Source organism: Engystomops pustulosus, chromosome 2 (assembly GCF_040894005.1).
Source record: "Engystomops pustulosus chromosome 2, aEngPut4.maternal, whole genome shotgun sequence".
NCBI lineage: Eukaryota > Metazoa > Chordata > Amphibia > Anura > Leptodactylidae > Engystomops > Engystomops pustulosus.
The window spans coordinates 116,472,960-116,495,127 of NC_092412.1; the positions used below are offsets into that span (position 1 = coordinate 116,472,960).

A 22,168-nucleotide genomic window follows, 5' to 3' on the forward strand; every position below is an offset into this window, starting at 1 on the left:
AAAAGACTAATAGTTACACTGCAATGCAATCATTAAATACCCTTTCTATCCCCATAATACCCAAACCATATAAAATATAAACTTTTGTGCTTTTAAGTCACATTTGCAAATTCCAATTGTTGTGATCAGCCCAAAATAGTCAGGAAATTGTAAATGCATAGGAAAAGCTCTGGAGGCAATTTGAGGCTCAGTACTGCAATAATGAAACCGGTAGCAGTGTACGATAAGGAAATCAAAAAAAAAAAAAAAAAAAACTAGAAATACTCCCCTCCACTCCTATTTATCTTGATCCCAGTCCTGTCCGTCTTGACACACCGGGATGACCCAAAAAAGATAGTTATAATTAGCAGGATGTCCTGGCGGTCCAGGTTGCTAATTAAGTAGGCCCTCACCACCACCCACTCCCATGCTGGGAGCATGGGAAAGAGAGGTGACATCAGACAAGAGGCGTGACTTCAGGTGACAAGGGCATGCATAATTAGACAGCTTGCCCATGCGCTTTGGGCTGCCAATTAGAAGTTTCTTTTCTAGGTGATCTCTGCATGTCAAGACTAGTAACAGACTGCACTGGGATCAAGATTATGAGGAGAGGAAGTTCAGTTGCAATTTCTTTTGGGTTTGAGTAGTTGATTTAACTTAAATGTCTTTGTAGAAACATGGGTCTGAGTGGAGTTCACTGAAAACCCACTAAAAAGAGCTACAGATATTTCCTCTCAGAATAAAAACAACACTGTTGCTATCTCCTGAAGATTCTTTCCTATTTACCTCGGTAGATTCTTATTGAGGATTCCTATACTAATTTCCACAAAGGTTATGGATATTTAAAATCTACTACTCAAGAGTCCCACGCGACATGTTTCGCCAAATAGGCATTATCAGGGGTTTGTAACGTGGTAGATGCCAGTTAGGGTCTACATCAATTTTCTGGAGTACGTCATTAGTTGCATATTGGACTAAGGCAGTGGTGGCGAACCTATGGCACGGGTGCCAGAGGTGGCACTCTGAGCCCTTTCTGTGGGCACCCAGGCCATCACCAGAGCGGACTCCAGGTATCTTCTTACAGCCCCAGAAAGCCCAGGACTTGCTGTGCACAGAGCTATTTTAACGTGGCAGCTCTACCTGGGACTACTGGATGAGTGGAGGGGGCAGATCTGGATTATCATTGTAGCTCCTGCTCCAGCCCTGACAATTCTTCCTGTTATGGAACCCTGGAGGGAAGCTACAATGATCATCCAAATTTCTTCTATTTTCTGCTATATTGGTGCCTCAGGGTGCTGGTATCAATGAAAGCTGTGACAGAGAAGGGAGTATAAATCACAAATTACATTTCTGTGTTGGCACTTTGCGATAAATAAGTGGGTCTTGGTTGTAGTTTGGGCACTCAGTCACTATAAGGTTTGCCATCACTGGACTAAGGCATCATTAAGTGTAGCTATCGCCATTCAAAAAGCTATTGCAGGGTGAAAATAAAAAAATTAAAACAGAGATATTGTTACTTATTATAGATTGCTGTTACTTAGATGGCATGATCCCAAAAAAAGAGAAGAGTAAGTGAACATATGCTTGCTTATTAAAGATGGCTAAACTACCGTAAGCAGAAGTATTAGTAAATTGTTATTTGTACTTGTGCCTTTTGGGAGTATTACGTTTACAGGCAACTAGAAAAATTTATTTTTTGTACAATTCCATTGTTCATTGTAAGCATTTATTTTGGGTATCTACACACACTGGAGTCGTAAGCATGCAGTAGCACAGAAGAAACAAAGTTCCTAAATTTACTTGGCAGGTAAGGAAAGCTATCCATTTTGCTTCTACTTGAAGTAATTCTTCGTCCAGATTTCCTTTTCAAAGTCCTATTTTGATCAGTTTGCTCCAAAATTGTATTCAATTCAGATTGCAATTTTGTGCTTGTCTAATATGGCAGGATACGAAGTGGATTCCCCATTGCGTATCGTGCTCAGATGTTGTGAAATTCATTTTTGGAATACCTGAATGGTTATTCCTACGTATACAACATTGGACATAGGGATAACTTGCTACATATACAATGTCTGAACTGCGGCAATTGAAGAATTGTTCAACTTTATATTTTCTATCATCTACAGCAGTGTTCCCCAACAACCAGTCCGTGGCGCACGACCGGGCCATGGAACACCTGGTTCATGGCTGTGGCTATTTTCTGTAAAAAAAATAAAAAAAAAAAACTCACCTTCCCCGTTCCCCTGCAGCAGTCTTCTCTTCCTTTACCTCATTTCCCCGGTAATGTGCTGCTCTATTGCCGGCACGTGTGATGATGTCATCACATCGTGTCTCCAGACAAAAGAACCAAGTCACCTGGCTGGGAGTCTTGGGGACATGTGAAACAGTGCCAATTGGATTGGTATTTTTTGCCTGATGACTAAGCCATTGTTGATAATTTACCTTCAATTCTTATTAATATGTACGATGTGTTCCTCTGATGTGTTCCTTTTAGAAGTTTATGAATAATTGGTGTACTTCTAGTAAGGCATGATCAGGTGCCCATTGATTGGAACACCCACTTGTCAACATACTCACACATTTCTAGGATGAATTATAGAGAAACGGCACAACACATCTAAGGTAAGAGTATCTTAAAAATTGCTTTGAAGACAGTTGAAGACCATTGCAATAAGTAGAGGGGCGTACTGATTGATACCAGCTAAGGCATCGTATTAAGATTCATCATCTGTGTTATTTCTACAACGCCAATTTGTTCTTTTGGAACTGTATAAGATTATCTTAAATTGTTATACGATGGCCAAGAACTTACTAAAGATGCAAGGTCTGAGGACATTTCCTCTCATATCAACATAACATTCCCCCATGTGCAACTTATTTTAAGCATTCACAAGACTTTCATCTAGAGAGATTCACACCTTGTAGAAATCCGACTGAAAACCGCATTAAAATTATTGCAGCTTAAGGAAAAGAGGACTCCTGATGCAGAAATACGGAGCTCTGCTGCATGCTGGTTCCCCTCTCGATGCGTATGAATAAAATGGCAGATCTCAGGAAGCAGCTGCTTGACAAGCATCGTCTCATCCAATCGCATACAGTCTTTAGGTTGCTGAAAAAGTAGAAAGAAAAATGAGGATTTTAAAGTTAGACATTATGGAGTTAAAAATTAACATAGGAATATAGCAAAACCAAATTGGAATGACTTTCCTTTTCCAGACTCTTCTAGCACGTTAAAAAATTAATCACACCTGGTAATGATATCTGTGGGAACATCCTTTAGTTATCCATAGATTTATACAAAAGTCAAGGCCTTCCATGTGAGAACTTCTTAACTTATTACATGAGGCTGATCATCTGTTGACCGCAAGGGAATGCTTTTTCTGAATGAATCTAAAAACTACATTACAGATTAAACAATAAGCCATAGAGGTCTTAAGGGTTATGGCAAAATCTGAGTGAAGTTGCCCCCCCACCACCACCACGTTGAAATCTAACAAAATTGGTGTCAAACGTTTGTACTACGTTTGTGCAGCAGAAATTTTCATTTGTGCCTCTATCATTTTTAAGATATTGATAAAAGTTTCCAGAGGTCATCGGAGGTCAACCCCCCCCCCCACATTACACAAATCAAACAAAACTGTTGCCGAACAATTGTGCTACATTTGTGTTGCTCTAATTTTAGTTTGTCTTGATTTTGTTTTGAAGATATTAAAGAAATTTAAAAAAAAAAAAAAAAAAAAAAAAAAAAGGTCAGCCAGCCAATTAACCAATACAAAACTGGTGTGAAACATTTGTGTAGCAAAAATGTTCGTTTGTGCTGCTATAATTTTTAGGGCATGTTTAGGTGTTTAGGATGAACTGGTAAAAAAAAAACCAAACCTAGTAACACTGGTTTGATCACCAGGGGGAGCTAGCAAACACATTGGGGAACATTTACTATGGCGTTTCCGCCAGTTTTGTGGCGCTCTCACCACATGTTCTGCTCTCAGACCTATTTATTAGCTGGCGGCGCCAGAAAAAATGACTTTTTACGCCTGCTCTGACTCTTCTCTGAAAAGGGGCGTGGCTTTGGCGGAGTGGAAACTCAGACACAATTAATATGTGTCGCAGCCCTTTTTGGGCGCTGTAAACTGGCGGAAAGTAGACCAAAAGAAAACTGGTCTAGCAGGGACTGTTGGACACATTTCTGGTGCTCGGGACAGATTTTGGTCCCAGGGACAGAAAATGGTCTCGGCGCCAGAAATGTCTCTGCACAGCTCCACAATATTAAATGTGTATCTTCTTTCCCAGAGCAGGTCGGTAACAAAGCCAGTGCAGACACCAACACTTTAGGTAAATGTCCCCCATTGTACTTTGGAAGGAATAAACTCTTCTCAGCTCTGGAAAATTTTTTGAATATATTAAAAATGACAAAAGCATCAACAGAAATTTTTTGCACACATGGCGTTTTGAATCTGTTTTTAAGCAGCCCGTTATAAAAAGCTTTGCACTGTTGAAAACGCATATGGTTTTTGATAACCCATCCATTTTTGACAGTTTTTCCCAATTATCTCAATTAAGACAACGGACAATAACGATCAAAAAACGGATGCGTTTACAGACTGCTTAAAAACGGCCACGTGTGCAAACAACCTAAGTCTATTTGCTGTGAGGAAAAGCTGTAATAAAACCCATAGGATTGTAAGCTTATGTGAGTGGGCCCGCATCTGACATTCTTATTGGTCTGTAGTAAAAGTAGTACACTGCATGCTCAACTCTCATTTACTTTAACCTCACTGTAAAACCACTGATCATTGGGCATGTTGGGTCTTGATCACCTTCTGATCACTGCTGAAAAATTATCAATTAATGGAAAACTTTATTATTAAAATATAAAGTCTACCGGATATTGTAGGATCGTATGCTGTTCTAGATTTCTATGAGCAGAAAGACAGAAGGAGTGCCCCAAGGGAAGTTCGTTTAGGGTTATTAAACTAGGAAACACCTGCAAAAGCCATCTATGCTGTCTGGCAATGACAAGATCAGCTGTTGCAGGACGGACAGTAAGAAAACCTATTTCCTCCCTCCTTACCCCTCACAAATACAATGCAAAGGAAATTTAAAATCCACTTACACTCAAATCACTTTTACTTATTAAGATAGTAAATTGCTACACCAATTTTTCTATACGGATAATTTAGACACACATACAAACTATACACATAACTATATAATTATATAATTCAGAAAGAGTAATAAAGATAAGCCTATTGCATTTCCTGTAATTTTATTGCGAAAACAAGCTTTCTAAAACCTTACTTATTGAAATTTAACTTATAGTCTCAATCCTTCGTGCAATGCGCTGTCAAAAAACAACAACCAATGTATCACCAATTGCACTTCATGGTGACGGTATTTAATATTCCATGGCGTGCACTGGGAAGTGGGAAAAAAAATCCAAATGCAGTGAAAATGGTGAAAAACCACATTTGCAACGTTTTCTTGTGGGCTTGGATTTTACAGCTTTCACTCTGTGTCCCAAATGACATGTCTACTTTATTCTTTGGGTCGGTACGATCACGTGGATACCAAATTTGTATAGGTTTTATAATGTTTTCATACATTTTAAAAAATTAAAACCTCCTGTACAAAATTTTTATTTTTTTTATTTTGCCATCTTCTGGCGCCAATAACTTTTTCATACTTTGGTGTACGGAGCTGTGGGTGGTGTCATTTTTTGCGAATTTTGATGGCGTTTTCATTACTATAATTTTTTGGGACTGTGCGACCTTTTGATCACTTTTTATGAATTTTTTATGAACACCCAAATTTTTTATGAACACCCGAGGCTACCATGGCGACGGATCGCCGCTCCCCGTGATGTCATCGGGGAGCGGCGATCCACGACAAGAAGGCGGCGCCATCTCTTTGAAGCCGCCGGCAGCATTGCCGGCGGCGATCGAGGTGAAAACACCCGCGATTGGTGTTAGCACCGATCGCGGGTGTTACCGGTAAGCCTTTTCTGCAATATGCAGCAAATACTTACCGGCTATGGAGAGCCCTCTCCATGCACCGGGACCCAGTACGCGACGTACTAGTACGGCGCGCGTCGGGAAGGGGTTAAGTGTAGGATGGTGAGAACAGGAGGACACGCCTAAAGTTGGATTTAAGGGGATTTGAAGAAAACTATTTTTAGCTAAAAGAAGGGTGGCATTTCATTATTAGGGCTCAACAGCTGTTATGTGAAAAATGTAGTTGACAGATTCCCTGTAAAAGTATATAACTAACCTGAAAAAGAGCGACTGAGATGCTTCCAAAGAGTAGTCAGAACAATATTACATAGATGAAAACCTTTAGGTTTAAAGTACTCACCCCAGCAAGACATTTTTCCAGTGTATCCAATATAATCAGCTGAGACAAGTATAAGTTTTTTTCAGCAGCTTCCCCAAATATCCTCTGTAGGAAAAACAGTAAAACAAATTAGATAGAGAGCAGCTTGCAGTTTTTACCAAGTTGTACAAAAACATGGATATTTGAATACTTTTATTGGAATGGAATGGGGTTAAATGGGCGCTAAATGGATTCTAGCATACATTGGGCAGGAGATGTGATATTGAGGTCATTAAGAAATGTTGTAGCACTTTATAAATTTCAATAATAATGTTTCACAGGGAAGGTAAAGCCATACTGCTGAATAAGAAAAGTATACTCCAACTCGACTAGACCCATGGTATGGTCAATAAGTGCACGGATCCAGCAAATCTGAGCTGCAAATCCAAACAAAAAATTCTCAAATCCAGCTCTTTGACAAAATAAAACTGCCTTTATTGTTCAATCCATGGCGTCTACAGGCACAATACAGGAGTAAAGGTAAAAAGTCAACATGTTTCTAGTACCGTTTCTAGTAAGAGCATGCAATAGTGCTAGAAATGCATTGACTATTTACCTATACACCTGTATTGTTCCTGTGAACGCCATGGATTGAACAAAGAGCTGGAACCATGAATTTTTAGTTTGAAAGCCATGCTGCTCCCCATGCTTCCAACTGAGAGGATTGTATATCCCACTACACATAACCTCCACATACTCTGCTCTAGGACCGGACTGCGCACTTACCATGTTGTTTACATTTTTTAGGATTTGTGTAAGTCCACTTATGACCAGAGAGAATTTGTACTTGGAAATGTTTATGAGACACTCTTTGTTGTGCTCCATGCTGACTTTGGTGTGTGTATTCTGCTGCCCAGCTTTAATTGGTAGCTGCAGAAGAGAAGAAAACAATGTTTAAGGCAAGTAATAGATGACCAGCATACTGAATGTTCAAAACTATCACCTCTCGCCTTACCGAGACAGATGTCTGCACACTTGTATACAAATGAATGACTAGAGTCTGTCACACCACAATACACAGTCAAAAACCGCACCTATTAGAAATTGTGCTCTGCACATTTCAGACCTTACCCACAGGAGTATACAAAGAATAAAGATAACCGCTGCTCAAACTACTTAAAACAACCTGCCTAATAAAATGGGTGAATGGAAATGGGCAATGGGCGCAGAACAGCCAACCACAACTAATTGATTACTGAGGAGTAGGTAATGAAATAAAATCATTTTACGGAGAATATGTGCCCCTTAGATCATTGTAGGCCACTGCCAGACTCCAGACGTCATAGTTTTGATCACACGAATAACCATGACCCCAGTGTCTTAGTCTTTTCTGTAGATGCATAATATTGAGACAGATATTTAGCGAAGCCCCGCACCAACAGGCTTAGGCCCCTCCCCTTCACCAGCCAGCAGTACACTTAGCGCGAGTCCCGGGCCTGGCATAGCATACGTTCGTTTGAGAGCAGACTTGCATCTATTGCAAAATTAAAATAGCTTCAAAACTTTCTGACCGTCTTGCGCTTTTTACTGTACTCAACAAAATGTTTTTCAAGTTCATTTCAACAAAGAAGCATTTCAGTGAACGCTGTGGGCTCAATAGTCAACACATGGGAACCCAATTGGTGTGTGACCGCTGAAGAATGCTTTCAGGGTCCCTCCAAACAAAGTGTCGACTGTTTGGTGAAGGCAGCTCGGTGCTGTCCGGCTACACTCCTCTGTAATGCCTCATTCACTGTTTTATGGCTTAGACAATACTAACCAGTCCGCTTACTGCAGGTGCATCACTGAGCTGTGCAAAACTATACTACAGTAGTAAGAGTCTATAGAAAATAATAAACACAGTTTGGGATGAATTGGCAGCTGCGCCTAATTTTCTTTTAGATGTAGATGGTACTTTTTGTTTCTCCCCTGTAAACATTTGCTGATTTATTTTTTAGACATGCAAAAGGTCTTATGTACAGGACCAAGCCATTGCTCAGACATGGAAAATGGGTGCCAACATCAAGTTTTCAGAACCCATTTGTTAGATATTTCTGTTTACCAAGAAATTATCTTATCAACTCTCTTTTACACAGACAACACTGTGCGCGCAGTCTTTTTAACGGACCCTCTCACTTTTGTTGTACAGTGCCTTGCAAAAGTATTCGCCCCCCTTGAACTTTTCTACCTTTTGCCAAATTTCAGGCTTAAATCAAAGATATAAAATTGTAAATTTTTTGGTGAGGAATTGTGAAGTGGGACACAATTGTGAAGTGGATATTTTAAACTCTCGTAAAAAAATTAAATTGTAAAAGTGGGTGTGCAATATTAGTATTACTTAGGGTGAAGACACACGTGGCGTTTTTAGGCTGTTTTTGGGCCGTTAGTGCCTTTTTACATTGTTAAAAACGCATGTGTAAAAAACGCATCAGTTTTTTAAAAACGCATCAGTTTTTTGAAAACGAATGCGAAATTGGACAAAACGCATGCGTTTTCAAAAAACGGATGCGTTTTTAATGATGTGAAAACGCACTAACTAAAAACGGCCCAAAAACGCCACGTGTGTCTTCACCCCCTGACAGTGCAGCGAACTCAGTCCAGAAGGTCAGTGAGGATCTCTGAATGATCCAATGTTGTCCTTAATGACCGATGATGATAAATACAATCCACCTGTGTGTAATAAAGTCTCCATATAAATACACCTGCTCTGTGATAGTCTCAGGGTTCCGTTTAACCCCTTAATGACCGCCCTATCAGGCTTCTACGGCAGTCATTAAGGGTACTTCTTCTGACGCGACACCTATCTACGGCTGCGCGTCAGAAGATGATTTTGGGACATCGGGTGAGTATAGTGCTGGTGTCGGGCTGTGAATATCACAGCCCAGACCCAGCACTAACACCCGGGATCGGGTGAAAACTCTGATTCCAGGTGTTTAACCCCTTACACGCCGCCGTGTCCCCACCGTGGATCGGACCCCCTCTGTGTGCTTACCGGGAGATCCGATCCCTCCTGCCGCAGCCCCGGGGTCCGGCGAGTGCCCCGAGGCCGTCGGCTTCTGTCCCTGCCAGGTTCCGCCTCCTGGCAAGACCCGGCTGTATGCAACTGAGCATTCGCATTACTTACACTGTACACCATACACTGTGGAATACAAGTGTATTTCAGTGTAAAGCCTGGAACAAGCGATCGGATGAACAGTCATTTTATAATATTATTAAATAAATAAGTCCCATAATCTCCCCAGTTACACATAAAATGCAAATAAAGTATATAAAACACAAAAAAAACATACATATCTGGTATCATCAAGTCCGTATTAATCTGCACAATAAATCTAAATATTGAACCTGTTCGATGAACGAGTTAAAAAAAAAAACCCCACGAAAAACTTCCAGTAATATACAATTTTCCATCAAACGCCAACACAAAATGTTCTAAAAAGTGATCAAAAAAAAGTTACATTCCCTTACAAAAAATAAGCCCTCAACCAGATCTGACAACAGAAAATTACAGAAGTTATTGCCTGAAAAGTTGTCAATAGTAAAAACAGTGCGATTTTCTCCAATATTGGTTTTGCTCAGGAAAATTGTATATAATATATATATAAATGAGGTATCACCGCAATCGTAGTGAACCAGAGAATAAAGATAAAATATTATTTTTATGTTACGGTGAGAGGGGGGGGGGGAAAATTGCTAAAAATCCAAAATAAAAATTGATGATTTTGTTTGTGTCCCACTTGAAATAGTTAATAAAATCTCATGAATAAGCTATAGACCCCAAAATGAATTATCTATACATTGTATCTCATCCTGTAAATAATAAGCCCTCATATGTTCACTTTACCAAAAAAAAATAAAAATAAAAATAAATGTTTAGGTAGTACAATGTGACAATACAAATCTGCTGTGAATGACGCTCCTCTGATCCTATGCCCGACCGTGCGCCCATACAGCAGGTTACCACCACATATGGGGTATCGCTACACTCAGGAGAAATTGGGCATCAAACGTTGCAGATCGTTTCATCATTTAATTTCTTATGAAACTGTCAGTTTTGGCCTAAATTAATGAATTTTCGAAAAAAAACACCTAAAGTTTCTAAATCGCAGGTCCATATTGTTTTAACCCATGTAAAACACTTAAAGGGTTAATAGACTTAATAGAAGATGTTTTACATACGTGGAGGGGTGAACTTTTTACAATCATAATTTATGGGGACTATTACTGAGGCCTTTCAAAGTCACTTGCCTAGTTGTCCCTCAAAATGTGAGTTTTGGTGATTTTCATGAAAATGAGAAAAATGGCACCTAAAGTTCTGCACCTCATAACATCCTAGAAAAATGAGAGGACACATAAAATATCATCTCAACATAAAGCAGACATTCCGTAAATGTTAATTATCATTAACATAAAGTAAAAAAAAACAAAAAAAAAAAAACCACACAAAATCACATATTTGGTATCGCCGTGTCTGATTGCCAAATCAAAAAAGTTGTGTGTGCTCAAATGGTAGTAGTGAAGTCTCCTACATCCCTTAAAGTGTAACCGTCATTCTGAGCAAAAAAAAACCTAAAATACATAATTCTGCTCCAGGTGTCCCTGGGAATCATTCCTCAAAGTATTTTGCCTCTCGGTCCTCAGTACCTCTTTTGGCCCATAGCAACCATGGTTTCCAGCTCTCAAAAACCTACAATCAGCAAGATGGAGGGCGGGACTTCCTCCTGTCACCTCATCACAAGCACAGGCTGCTGACCAATGAGACCAGAGCTATCTTCTATCTATCTATCCCATATCTATCTATTTAGTATCCATTTATCCATCTCTCATATTTTTCTATCTATCTCCTATGTTTCTCTCCCTCCTATCTATCTCCTATCTATCTATGTATATCCTATCTATATCATATCTATGTATCCATGTCTACCTACCTAAGTAACACTCCAGCTATGGTCCCCTGACCTCAACCCCATTGAGAACCTCTGGAGCATCACCAAAAGGAGTGTCTATGATGGCGGGAGGCAGTTCACATCCAAGCAACAGCTCTGGGAGGGTGTTCTGTCCTCATGCAAAACAATCCAAGCAGAAACCAACCAAAAACTGACACATTCAATGGACGAGAGAGTTCAGAAGCTCCTTTGGTACAAGGGGTCCTATGTGCAAAACTAACATCATCTTGAACAATTTTTGACTTGAAAATGGTTTGATTTCATTTTGTAATAATCTGCTTATGCCACAAATTACCATTTTTTTTGTTGTAAATAAAAACAGAAAATTATGTTGTGCATAATAATTTAGAACATGCATGACAAGTATTTTTAAAAAAATATATACTGTCTGTTCAAAAACATTTCAATTATACGCAAATAGTTGATGACTGCAAAAATGACCATGACTGCAATTCATGTAGGTAATTTTGGAAAATATGAGAAAATGTTATTTGCACAATAATTTGGAACGCAGTGTAGTTAGCGGCAGTGGAGGGGAGGCAGAGTCAGCCAGTATAGTTAGGGACCGCCAGCGGCATCAACCTCAGTCTAGTCACGGGGTGGGGGGCTAAGGGTCGGCCGCGTCAACCATAGTCCTGTCTGTTTAAGGCCCCTTCCACACTAGCGAGTGTGATGCGATGAACTCGCATCACACTCGCAACGCAAGCTGCCGGGAACGCACGGCCCGAACGCTGCACCGCGGGAGTGAACTCAGCATGTCAGTTCACTCCCGCGGTGCAACGTTCGGGCCGTGGGTTCCCGGCAGTTTGCGTTGCGAGTGTGATGCGAGTTCATCGCATCACACTCGCTAGTGTGGAAGGGGCCTAAGGCATGATGTAAGATTACATCCATTTATTATTCCATGCCGTGTACTGGGAAGGTGGAAAATAATTCCAAATGTGGAACTCCAAACAACACCTCTACTTTATTCTTTGGTTCGGTACGATTGCGGTGATACCAAATCGGTTTTATTGTGTTTTAATACATTTTCAAAAATTAAACGAACGTGTACGTCCCCTCTGGCAGGATCTGTTGCTTTTTTATTTTAGCTTTTTATTTACTGGTTTTTACAAAAAAAGATTTTAAAATTGCAAAGCCGCCTCACAGGCAAATGAGCTTGAGAGGCTTCAGGCTCCATTAAAACCTATGGAGCCTCTCCGACTCATTTGCATAATTTTTAAATCCTTTTATTTTTAAAAACAAGGTCATAAGAAGCTTAAAAAAGAACAGATCCTGCAGATGGCACACACAGTACAGGCAGTCCCCGGGATACAAGATAGGGTCCGGAGGTTTGTTCTTAAGTTGAATTTGTATGCAAGTCAAAACTCTATATTTAATAATTGTAGATCCAGACAAAAAAAAAAAATGTTTGGCCCCAGTCACAATTGGAGTTTAAACTTTTTTTGCTGTAATGGGACCAAGGATTATCAATAAATCTTCATTACAGACACCTTACAGCTGATTATTGCAGTCTGGGACTATAGCAAAGCATTCAGAAAGCTTCACCAGAGGTCAGAGGGGTCTGTCTGTAAATATGAGTTGTCTGTAAAAGTCGGGTGTCCTTAACCGGTTAAGGACCGGGCCCGTTCCTGTTTTTTTCATGTCCATTTCTCACTCCCCACCTTCAAAAATCTATAACTTTTTTATTTTTACACGTAAAGAGCTGTGTGACGGCTTGTTTTCTGCGTAACAAATTGCACTTCATAGAGATGGTATTAAATATTCCATGCCATGTACTCAGAAGCGGGAAAAAAATTCCAAATGCAGTGAAAATGGTGAAAAAACGCATTTGCGCCATTTTCTTGTGGGCTTGGATATTACGGCTTTCACCGAGAGCCCCAAATGACATGTCTACTTTATTCTTTGGGTCAGTACGATTATGGGGATAACAAATTTGTATAGGTTTTATAATGTTTTATAACTTTTTTTTATACTTTGGTGTACGGAGCTGTGGATGGCGTCAATTTTTTTGACATTTGATAATATTTTCAATTATATTATTTTTAGGACTGTAGGACCTTTTGGTCACTTTTTATAGATTTTTTAAATATTTTTCAAAATGGCAAAAGTGCCATTTTCGACTTTGGACACCATTTTCCTTTACGGATTTAAACGCAGTGAAAAAACGTTAATATATTTTGATCGGGCATTTTCGACTTTGGACACCATTTTCCTTTACGGATTTAAACGCAGTGAAAAAACGTTAATATATTTTGATCGGGCATTTTCGGACACGTCGATACCTAATGTGTTTATGATTTTTACTGTTTATATTTATGTCAGTTCTAGGGAAAGGGGGGGGGGTGATTTGAATTTTTAGGTTTTTTTATTAGAATTTATTTTTAAACTTTTTTATTTTTATTTTTGCTATTTTTCAGACTCCCTAGGGTACTTTAACCCTAGGTTGTCTGAACAACTACAGTATGGCAGTATATGGGGATTTATACGAAATAGCCTCAGGTCTTCGGAAGACCCGAGGCTACCATAGAGACGGATCTCCGCTCCCCGATGACGTCACGGGGAGCGACGATCCTGGATGGGGCTGCCGGCAGCGATCGCTGCATTAACACCCGCGATCGGTGCTAGCACCGATCGCGGGTGTTACCGGTAAGCTTTTGCTGTAATATGCAGCAAAGACTTACCGGCTATGAAGTCTTTGCTGCATATTGCATCAGCCCGTGAGCCCTCTCCATGCAGCGGGACATGACCGCCGCCGTGAATACATGGCGGGCGGTCGTGAACCAGTTAAGTAGGGGACCGCCTGTATGTCAGTGTGCTGGGTTTAGAATACTTTATCATGGTGGTAGATGCTATAATGTTTTTATTCCTCAATCAAAAGAGGAATATTAGGGCTTGTTTATTGCAGGAAAAGGTAACAGTTAAAGGAAACCTACCACCACAAATCTACCTATAAAGGTAGATCGGGTGATAGGTGAATCAATGGGACGTGAGGATAGCCCTTTTAAGGGCTAATCCTCACGTCCCCGCACTGTTTTATAAACTTTTATTACCCTAATATGTTAATTTACTTATGCGGCTACTGGGGCGTGGAGTAGCCGCATCTGAGGTTACACGAGGCGGCTACTCCACGCCCCGGTAGCCACATTACCCCTCCTACTCACCATGTTCGGCGCGCAGCTGCTCGTAGCTGCGCGCCCTCGTCCGCCGATCCTGCCGTCTGCGCATGCGCAGAACAGCAGGCCCGCGCCTGCGCAGCCCCGGCTTCAGAGCAGTGACCGCGCAGGCGCGGGCCTGCTGTTCTGCGCATGCGCAGACGGCAGGATCGGCGGACGAGGGCGCGCAGCTACGAGCAGCTGCGCGCCGAACATGGTGAGTAGGAGGGGTAATGTGGCTACCGGGGCGTGGAGTAGCCGCCTCGTGTAACCTCAGATGCGGCTACTCCACGCCCCAGTAGCCGCATAAGTAAATTAACATATTAGGGTAATAAAAGTTTACAAAACAGTGCGGGGACGTGAGGATTAGCCCTTAAAAGGGCTATCCTCACGTTCCATTGATCCACCTACCACCCAATCTACCTTTATAGGTAGATTTGTGGTGGTAGGTGCCCTTTAAATTGGTACTATTTTGGGGCACATCTGACTTTTTGATCACTTTTCATTACACATTTTTAGGAAGTAGAAAGCACTAAAATGTAACCTGTGACCTCATTTTCATTAAAGTAAGGATATGGAAGATGGCACTCAATCCAATTTTGAAAATAAATGCTTTTATTCTTGTACCAATCCACTTTAATACATATACATGATGTTTCAGTCAAAAAGACCTTCCTCAGATGCGGATTGTACTGTATAGCGATCCTAAGCCTGGAAGATAGAAGCGGTATCCACCGCTTCAGACCTTGGCTGTGTGTCAGCAGTGATGGCAAACCTTTTAGGGATCAAGTGCCCAAACTACAACCTCTAACCCCTGCATTTATTGCAAAGTGCGAACAATTTAGCAATGTACGTGGGGACTGCCTATACAAGGGACAAATAATGCAGCCACATGTCCACCACCATTACAACCAAAATACACACCATCATATGGATAATAAAGACAAATATTACTAATATTATCACTACACCAGGAGCAAATAAAGTGATTAATAACACAGTCATACAATGATTCATGTTACCACCATAAAATTATTTATATTACTGCCATACAGGAATTCATATTACCCCCCACTGTGATAAATACTAGTGTCAAACATCATGATTATTGAGCAAAGGCTGCCATGTAAAGGACAGTCACCAACAATGTGGGAGATCTGGAAGGGAAAGTTAAAGAAGATTCTACTTGAAAGGAAACCTTCCATGAGGAATCTACCAAAAGTAGATCTGATTGTAGTTTCCTCAGCCCTAATCGGTTATTTAATAATCCTGGAATCTAACTTACCGTAACTTGTTAAAAACTAACAGCTCCTATATTTTGCCCTGCACAGTGCAGTGAGACAAGGTTTCGATGCTGTTAGGTGGCACCGTACCAGTGTTCAGCCTGGTAAAGATGGCAAAGAGATTTATCAACACACCCACACGCCTCCTGATGTATTTGGTGGAACTGTAGGGTGAAATGATCATAATTACTGGTGGTGCGCCAGTAATTGTGATTAGTTCAGGTCTTGTAAACCAGAAAAGCGTCATACAAGTCCTAATAAATTTCCCTAAAGTTCTTATTTAGATGGCAATATGTCCACAAAATAAGGTCAAAGTGGTAAATAAAAGCTCTAAAAAGCAGAGGAACTGTGGGGAATCCTATTTGGTAGCTAATGATATTATAATAAAGGGGATGAGCTCTTTAGTATGACACAAGCATTGTGTTAGACAGTGGGGCCACTGTCTGGACATGGATAGATGCTCTATCTGAATGGGGTATGAGCAAATAAGACCTATAAAACGTCATATGGCAGTCATGAATGGAATTAAAAAGTTTTTGGATAAGGTGCACTGTAGTGAGATACTGAGGTCTCTCTAAAGCCCATGGTCTGGTTAAAGGCAGTAAAGGAGTTTCTTAAGGACGCAGCCTCTATTTGTTTTTCCATTTTTTGTATCCTTACCTTTTATTTTTCCATACAGAGTTTTAAAACGGCTTGTTTTATGCAATACAAATTGTACTTCCAAATGAAAATCCAATGTGTAATGGGAAGATGGAAAGAAATTCCAAATGCATTCACACCATTTTCTTGTGTACTTCATTTCCTACGGCTTTTATTTTGTGCTACGAATGACCCCCTCATGGTCAGTACGATCATGAGGAAACCAAATTTATATAGGTTTTATTTTATTTTATTTTAACAGAGTTCCAAAAATGAAAACAAGACTGTTCAAATTCTGATGCTTATAACTTAATCCATAGCTTACGGACTTGTATAATATGTCATGACATTACTACCATCAGCGCGACCGCGGCATTTAAACTGCCTTCTGGGGGTCTTTCCCATACGATCGCCCGCCCCGTCTCCAAAAGTGTCATCTTAAAGACACAGTGTCAGCCTATGCATGTGTGACACAGCTAATACCCTGTAATACATCAGTATTGCAAGGTATTATCATGAACAAGCAATCAGATGATTGCTTGTTCATGTCCCAAGGCAGAAGTAATAAAATAAAGTGTTAAAAAATGGTATTCAATTAAAAAAAAAAAATCAATAAAACAATAAAAATGCCCATAAGCCCCATAATATATGAGATATAACGCACTAAAAAGTCTAAATCATAACACAAACCCCACATATATAGTTTTAAAGCGCCCGTAGCAACCTGTAGAATAAAAGTAAATAATTATTGAACCCGCACACTGAATTCCATTAAAAAAAACTGTTAAAAACCTGCCATAAATTATGATTTTTTCTATTTAATCCCACAAAAAAATGTAATAAAGTGATCAAAAAAACATATCTACTCCAGAATGATACTGTTGCAAAGTAAAACATGTCCCGCAAAAAACATTCCATCAACCAGCTCCGTAGTCAAAAAGGTAAAAGTGTTATGCCACTTGGAAGACAGCAATGCAAAAATTAGATAGATAGATTTTTCCCTACATTATGGTTTTATTTGGCAAATTTAGTAAAACATTAAAAAAAATATTCAAGTATTGTATTCCCGTTGACATATTGACCCAAAGAATAAAGATAACATGATTATTAGGCTATACGGTATGCACCAAAGTAAAAAAAAATCCAGTACAGAATGGATGCCTTTCTTCTCCTTCCCTCAAAAAAAGTTCCTAAATTTTCATCAATAGGGATACCAACCCCAAAATGGTAACAATGGAAAAAACATCTGATCCTGACAAAATTTGACCATTCTAAATTTCACCTCCATTTTGATTTAATTACTATAAGGATCTCAAAGTGTTAACAATCTTCCTAAAAGCCGTTTCTGATAGTTTGAGGGGTGCAGATTTGAAAATGTGTTGATTATATAGGGTTTTTGATTTTAAATATATACAATTTCATTCAGAATAGTATTTATCCCCAAAATAGTCAATTCTGAAAATACAGGAAATCCATAATAGATTTGTAAGCCGCGTGACATCAAAATAAATTATCCAGACATTTCAAATATTATGAAAATGTAACTTCAGCAAGTTATTTAAGTGGTAAAGTTATCAGCCTGAAACCGCAATGATTTTGAAAATGGCAAACATTTTTTAAAAATTCACTACTTTTTCTTTTTTTTTTTGTAAATAAACGCAAAACTTATCAGCCAAAATTTACCACTAAAATGAAGTTCTAACCATATAGAGAGACAACTGAGAATACAAAAAAAAAACGGCTGAGAGCCATGCTCTCGTTTGTTTACAGGCACGCATGCACGACAACTTGGCAGCAGAGAAGGTTAGTACATGTTTATATTTTTAAAAGCCCCTCCCACCGTTAGATTTTTTTCATAAAATCAGCCAACCCATTTAAAAAGGGCCGTTCCCAATCTTCACTAAACCTGACTTGCATAATTGAAGGAAACCTACAATCAGAAGTAGATGGTAGATCAGGCATTTATGGCTCTGCCCTAATCCTTATTTCACCAAACCTGGTCCCTAAGCTAATGTTTTAAAAACTTTAATAAGGTCATATATAAATTACCTGCAGAGTCTTGTAGGGCATGGTTTCACCTGGCTAATAAAGGCTATTCCACGCCCCCAGTAGTCTTTGTCAGTTTTTATGGAAATACTGAGCATGCTCCTGTGCCAGGTTGGGTGAACACGCGTGCGTCTCTTCCCTTACCCGGGAGCATGCACAGTATCTCCATAGATTCTTCTGTTAATAGACATTAAAGGACACCTGTCATCAGGTCTGTGTCACTTGTCCTGTCACCTCTACCTGTTGGAGCAGCTCACAAGGATCCCATCTCAGCCTTTATCTAGTTATTTCATACATTATTCATTGTAAAATCATCTATTTTTTATTATGTAAATGAGGCTGGTCACATGGTCAGAGGCAGTGATGTCACCCCTGTTACCCCTCCACTCTCCTCCCCCTGCTCATGTCTGTGTGTAATGTATAGTAAAGCATGGCTAGTGTGTGTGCTGCATCTGCTGACATGCTGCATCCTCCTAATACACAGGTGAGAGACACAGACATCAGCTACACATGAATCTGACATGTTCTGCTGTAACATGGCTGCCTGGAGCTGCTGTATCTCTAGTATACACACACACATGCACACACAGGCTGCAGGGGGCGTGGCCACCAGCAAGCACATGGAGCAGCCATCACCTTATTATACAGCCTCACATCATTACACAGGCTGTCAAGTCAAGCACTGGGGGTGTGCCTGTGCCTCCCACTCATGAATAGAGTGGACAGCTTGAATATGCTAATGCTTCATTGGACATTTCACAGGTCATTTGCATACAGCTTTAGGACCTCATTGCTTAGGTTTACAGGCATGTAGAGGGACAATGAAGGGATAGAGGCAATGCTCTCTAATGGCAGTTTATGAAAATATATTTAGTTTAGGGGGGTTATTTTGCATGACGGGTTCTCTTTAAGGAAGATTCATCAATGCGTCGCACATTAGACTAAACTTCTGCTACACCAGATTTATCACCATGTCTGATGCTGGTCAATAAATCTGGCATACAGGAAGCCTGTTGAGTACTTTGCACCATCTATTTGGTGGTCTAGTTTACTGTGACATATTTTGGTTTACAGACTTTCCCACGAAGACACACCCCTTTGTTGGAAAAGTTTTGTTTTTTTTTTAAAAAAACCTGTAAAAGCCCCTTTAGAATTTTTGCAGCGCAATTGATTTGTTTCAAGTATATTGATAAATATCTCATATCATACGATGGATTCTGGTGTAGTTGGAACTTTCTCTCTAGCTCCCACTTTTCCACAGTCATCAATGTCATAATGATAGTTTTAGTCACCTTCTCCATTCCAGGACCACCCACTTGTCAATAGAGAATATTTAACATAGTTTCAGGGTAGTTTTAGTGGCCAATATGCCAATTACGCTTTCTGTCAAATGGGTGGTTCTGCGTTGCAGTACCCAGCCCCGCCCTGCTGACAGTACAAATCTGAAAATAATGATTTAGATTATGATGGGTCCAGTGAGAAAGTTTCTAGTATTTCATTGGTGTCAGGAAGAGTTGGAGTTAGGAGCAGGTGAAAAGTCCTCTTCCAACCCTCCAAAGCTCCAGATTGGGACACCCTGGGTAAAGCCCTAAATTGTGGGAGAGCTGCACACTGGACACTAGTAAGGCCTTAACCAGAGACACAAAGTCCCCCTCAGGATCATTACATATGCCAATACCACATCACCCATCAACACAGGAGTCCTGGATGATCACAGCACAAGCATGCAAAAAAAAAAAAAAAAAAAATACCTGGGGAAAAAAGTGTGAAAAACATTAGCCATCTTCTCCCTCCTACCATAACCACCAGAAAACTCAGAGACAAATGACAGGAGGCTGTCAGGTCATTGCCACGGATGGATGTCTGAAGTCATCTAAGCACCCTACAAACTCAGTATTAAACGTGTGCACTCAGCTCTAAAGGATGAAGCCTCGGCGCACTACTAGCACCAGCAATCCCACACACACCCTCTGAGTCCATTCATAACAATCAGTGCATATGTCAGTCCACGTCACACAGGAGTCAATACAAATGTGGACAGGAAACAATTTAAGTGTCAGGCACGATTCTCACGCCAGTCTGTCAAGAAGGGCATGAGTGACAGTTTCCTGCCCTCCATGTGCCAAGCCATTCCCGGGCACATCTCACATGTTTACACGTCCCTGGGATCCGGAGCCCAGCTCTCCATCATCACCACCATCTTCCTCCATAGCAACACTCCCTTCTCCTCCTCCCCGGTACCCAGGCACACATCCCAATTACCTGCTCTTCGAAGCGGGTCACCACGGCCTGCACCCATTCTACCGGCTTATGAGCCGCCATCGCCCCGGCCCGGGGTCTCCCCCTTCCTCCTCTTCCCGGGGATCACAGGCCGCCGGAGGGGAGGTGATGATGATGACAGGAACCGTAACAGCTGCTGGTTATTCCACCTCCTCCACTTCCCCCTTCCTCCACCTCCGCCGCCACCACCACCGCCTCCACCTCCTCCCGCCGCCCCCTCCTCTCCTCCTCCCCGCTATCGCGCTCTACCCTCGGCCATCACCGCAAAGACGCCATGACACCAGACCGGAAGTGCGATCACTCTGCTCGGCCCCGCGATTGCTGGGGAGGATGCGCGCATGCGCACAACACACTCGCTGCCAGGGCCTGTCGACCAGGATGGACGGGCGTGGCTTCCACAGCAGGGCGTGGCTTGGTGCATTAACCCATTTGCTTTCTAAATGTTTATGGTTTGTGTGTTGCCCTTAAAAGTTTTAACAATAAAGACCAAAGTAAATATATGAAATATGGAAATCGTAGGGAATGGTGTAATGCAGGCTTTCCACTGCACAGGTGCCAAGTGTAGTATTCTTCAATATTATAATTATGTCCCATGCTTTCTATCACCCAGATAATAGAGTTTGAGAACCTCCAAAAAACATGGTTGGTTTCATATAATCCAGTGAACTGTACTGCATGCTGTGCACATTTATGAACTTTTGACACTTTGTATTCTTGTTAGTCAACGAGGTGTGGCTTAGCTTATTGATAGCGTCCTAGAACTAGGCAGACAAACAGCATTATATTGCAGCAAATTTATTACAGATTATGGATGATTTATAATGGATGATTAATCTGGCATTTTAAAAGATGTCTCCACGTAGGTCACCCTCATAGGAGAAGATAACATAGATTCACAGCACAGGGGAGATGCAGAATTATAAGTTCATGGGTAACACCAGCACTTTTTATAAATCTGGTGGCAGATAACACTGAGAATTTCTCCTTTTCTTCTTCTTCTACATGACCTCCGTGTCAACTTCTTCCAGCCATAACTTATCTCTGCAGATTAAGCAACACATAAACTTTATCAACTTCATAGCAAAAGCTCGATACTGTTCTTTTCACAGCAGCCAATACCAAAACCGTGCCTCCACAATAGCCAAAGTAGTACCATTGGCCTCAAAGTAGTCAATACAGTTACAGTGCTCCCACGGTAGCCTATGTGTTAACAGGGCCTCCACATTAGCCATTATAGTCAATGGGGTCCTACAGTATCTAATATAGTCAAAGAATCCCTACAGTAGCCAATAGAGTGACAGGGACCAGTGCCCCTCACTTAAGCCAAGTCCCAGTGCCAATTTCTACCTTATTTCCCTCCTTTTCTCTCCATCTTCACTCTGTAGCACCAGCAGTGGTGACACAGGTGACGTGTGATGGCGCATCGGCCAGCACCCGGTTAGGTCCGGTTATAAAACCAGGCAGCACCCAGCGCAAGCTGACACGTTATCACGCA

General features: G+C 40.8%; 1 protein-coding gene across 4 annotated transcripts in view; it reads right to left on the minus strand.

Annotated features, from left to right (window-relative positions):
• The window catches only part of NF1 (neurofibromin 1), a 138,824-nt gene extending 117,965 nt beyond the window's left edge, over positions 1-20,859 (minus strand). For all 4 annotated transcript variants that reach the window (XM_072136113.1, XM_072136112.1, XM_072136111.1 and 1 more), the window contains exons 1-4: positions 20,656-20,859; positions 7,075-7,218; positions 6,331-6,414; positions 2,898-3,088 (exon numbers count right to left, since the gene is read on the minus strand). In XM_072136113.1, coding sequence (XP_071992214.1) covers positions 2,898-3,088; positions 6,331-6,414; positions 7,075-7,218; positions 20,656-20,715 — 479 coding nt within the window. In that variant the 5' untranslated portion in view covers positions 20,716-20,859. The remainder of the gene's footprint in view (positions 1-2,897; positions 3,089-6,330; positions 6,415-7,074; positions 7,219-20,655) is intronic.
• Positions 20,860-22,168: the final 1,309 nt, after the last annotated feature.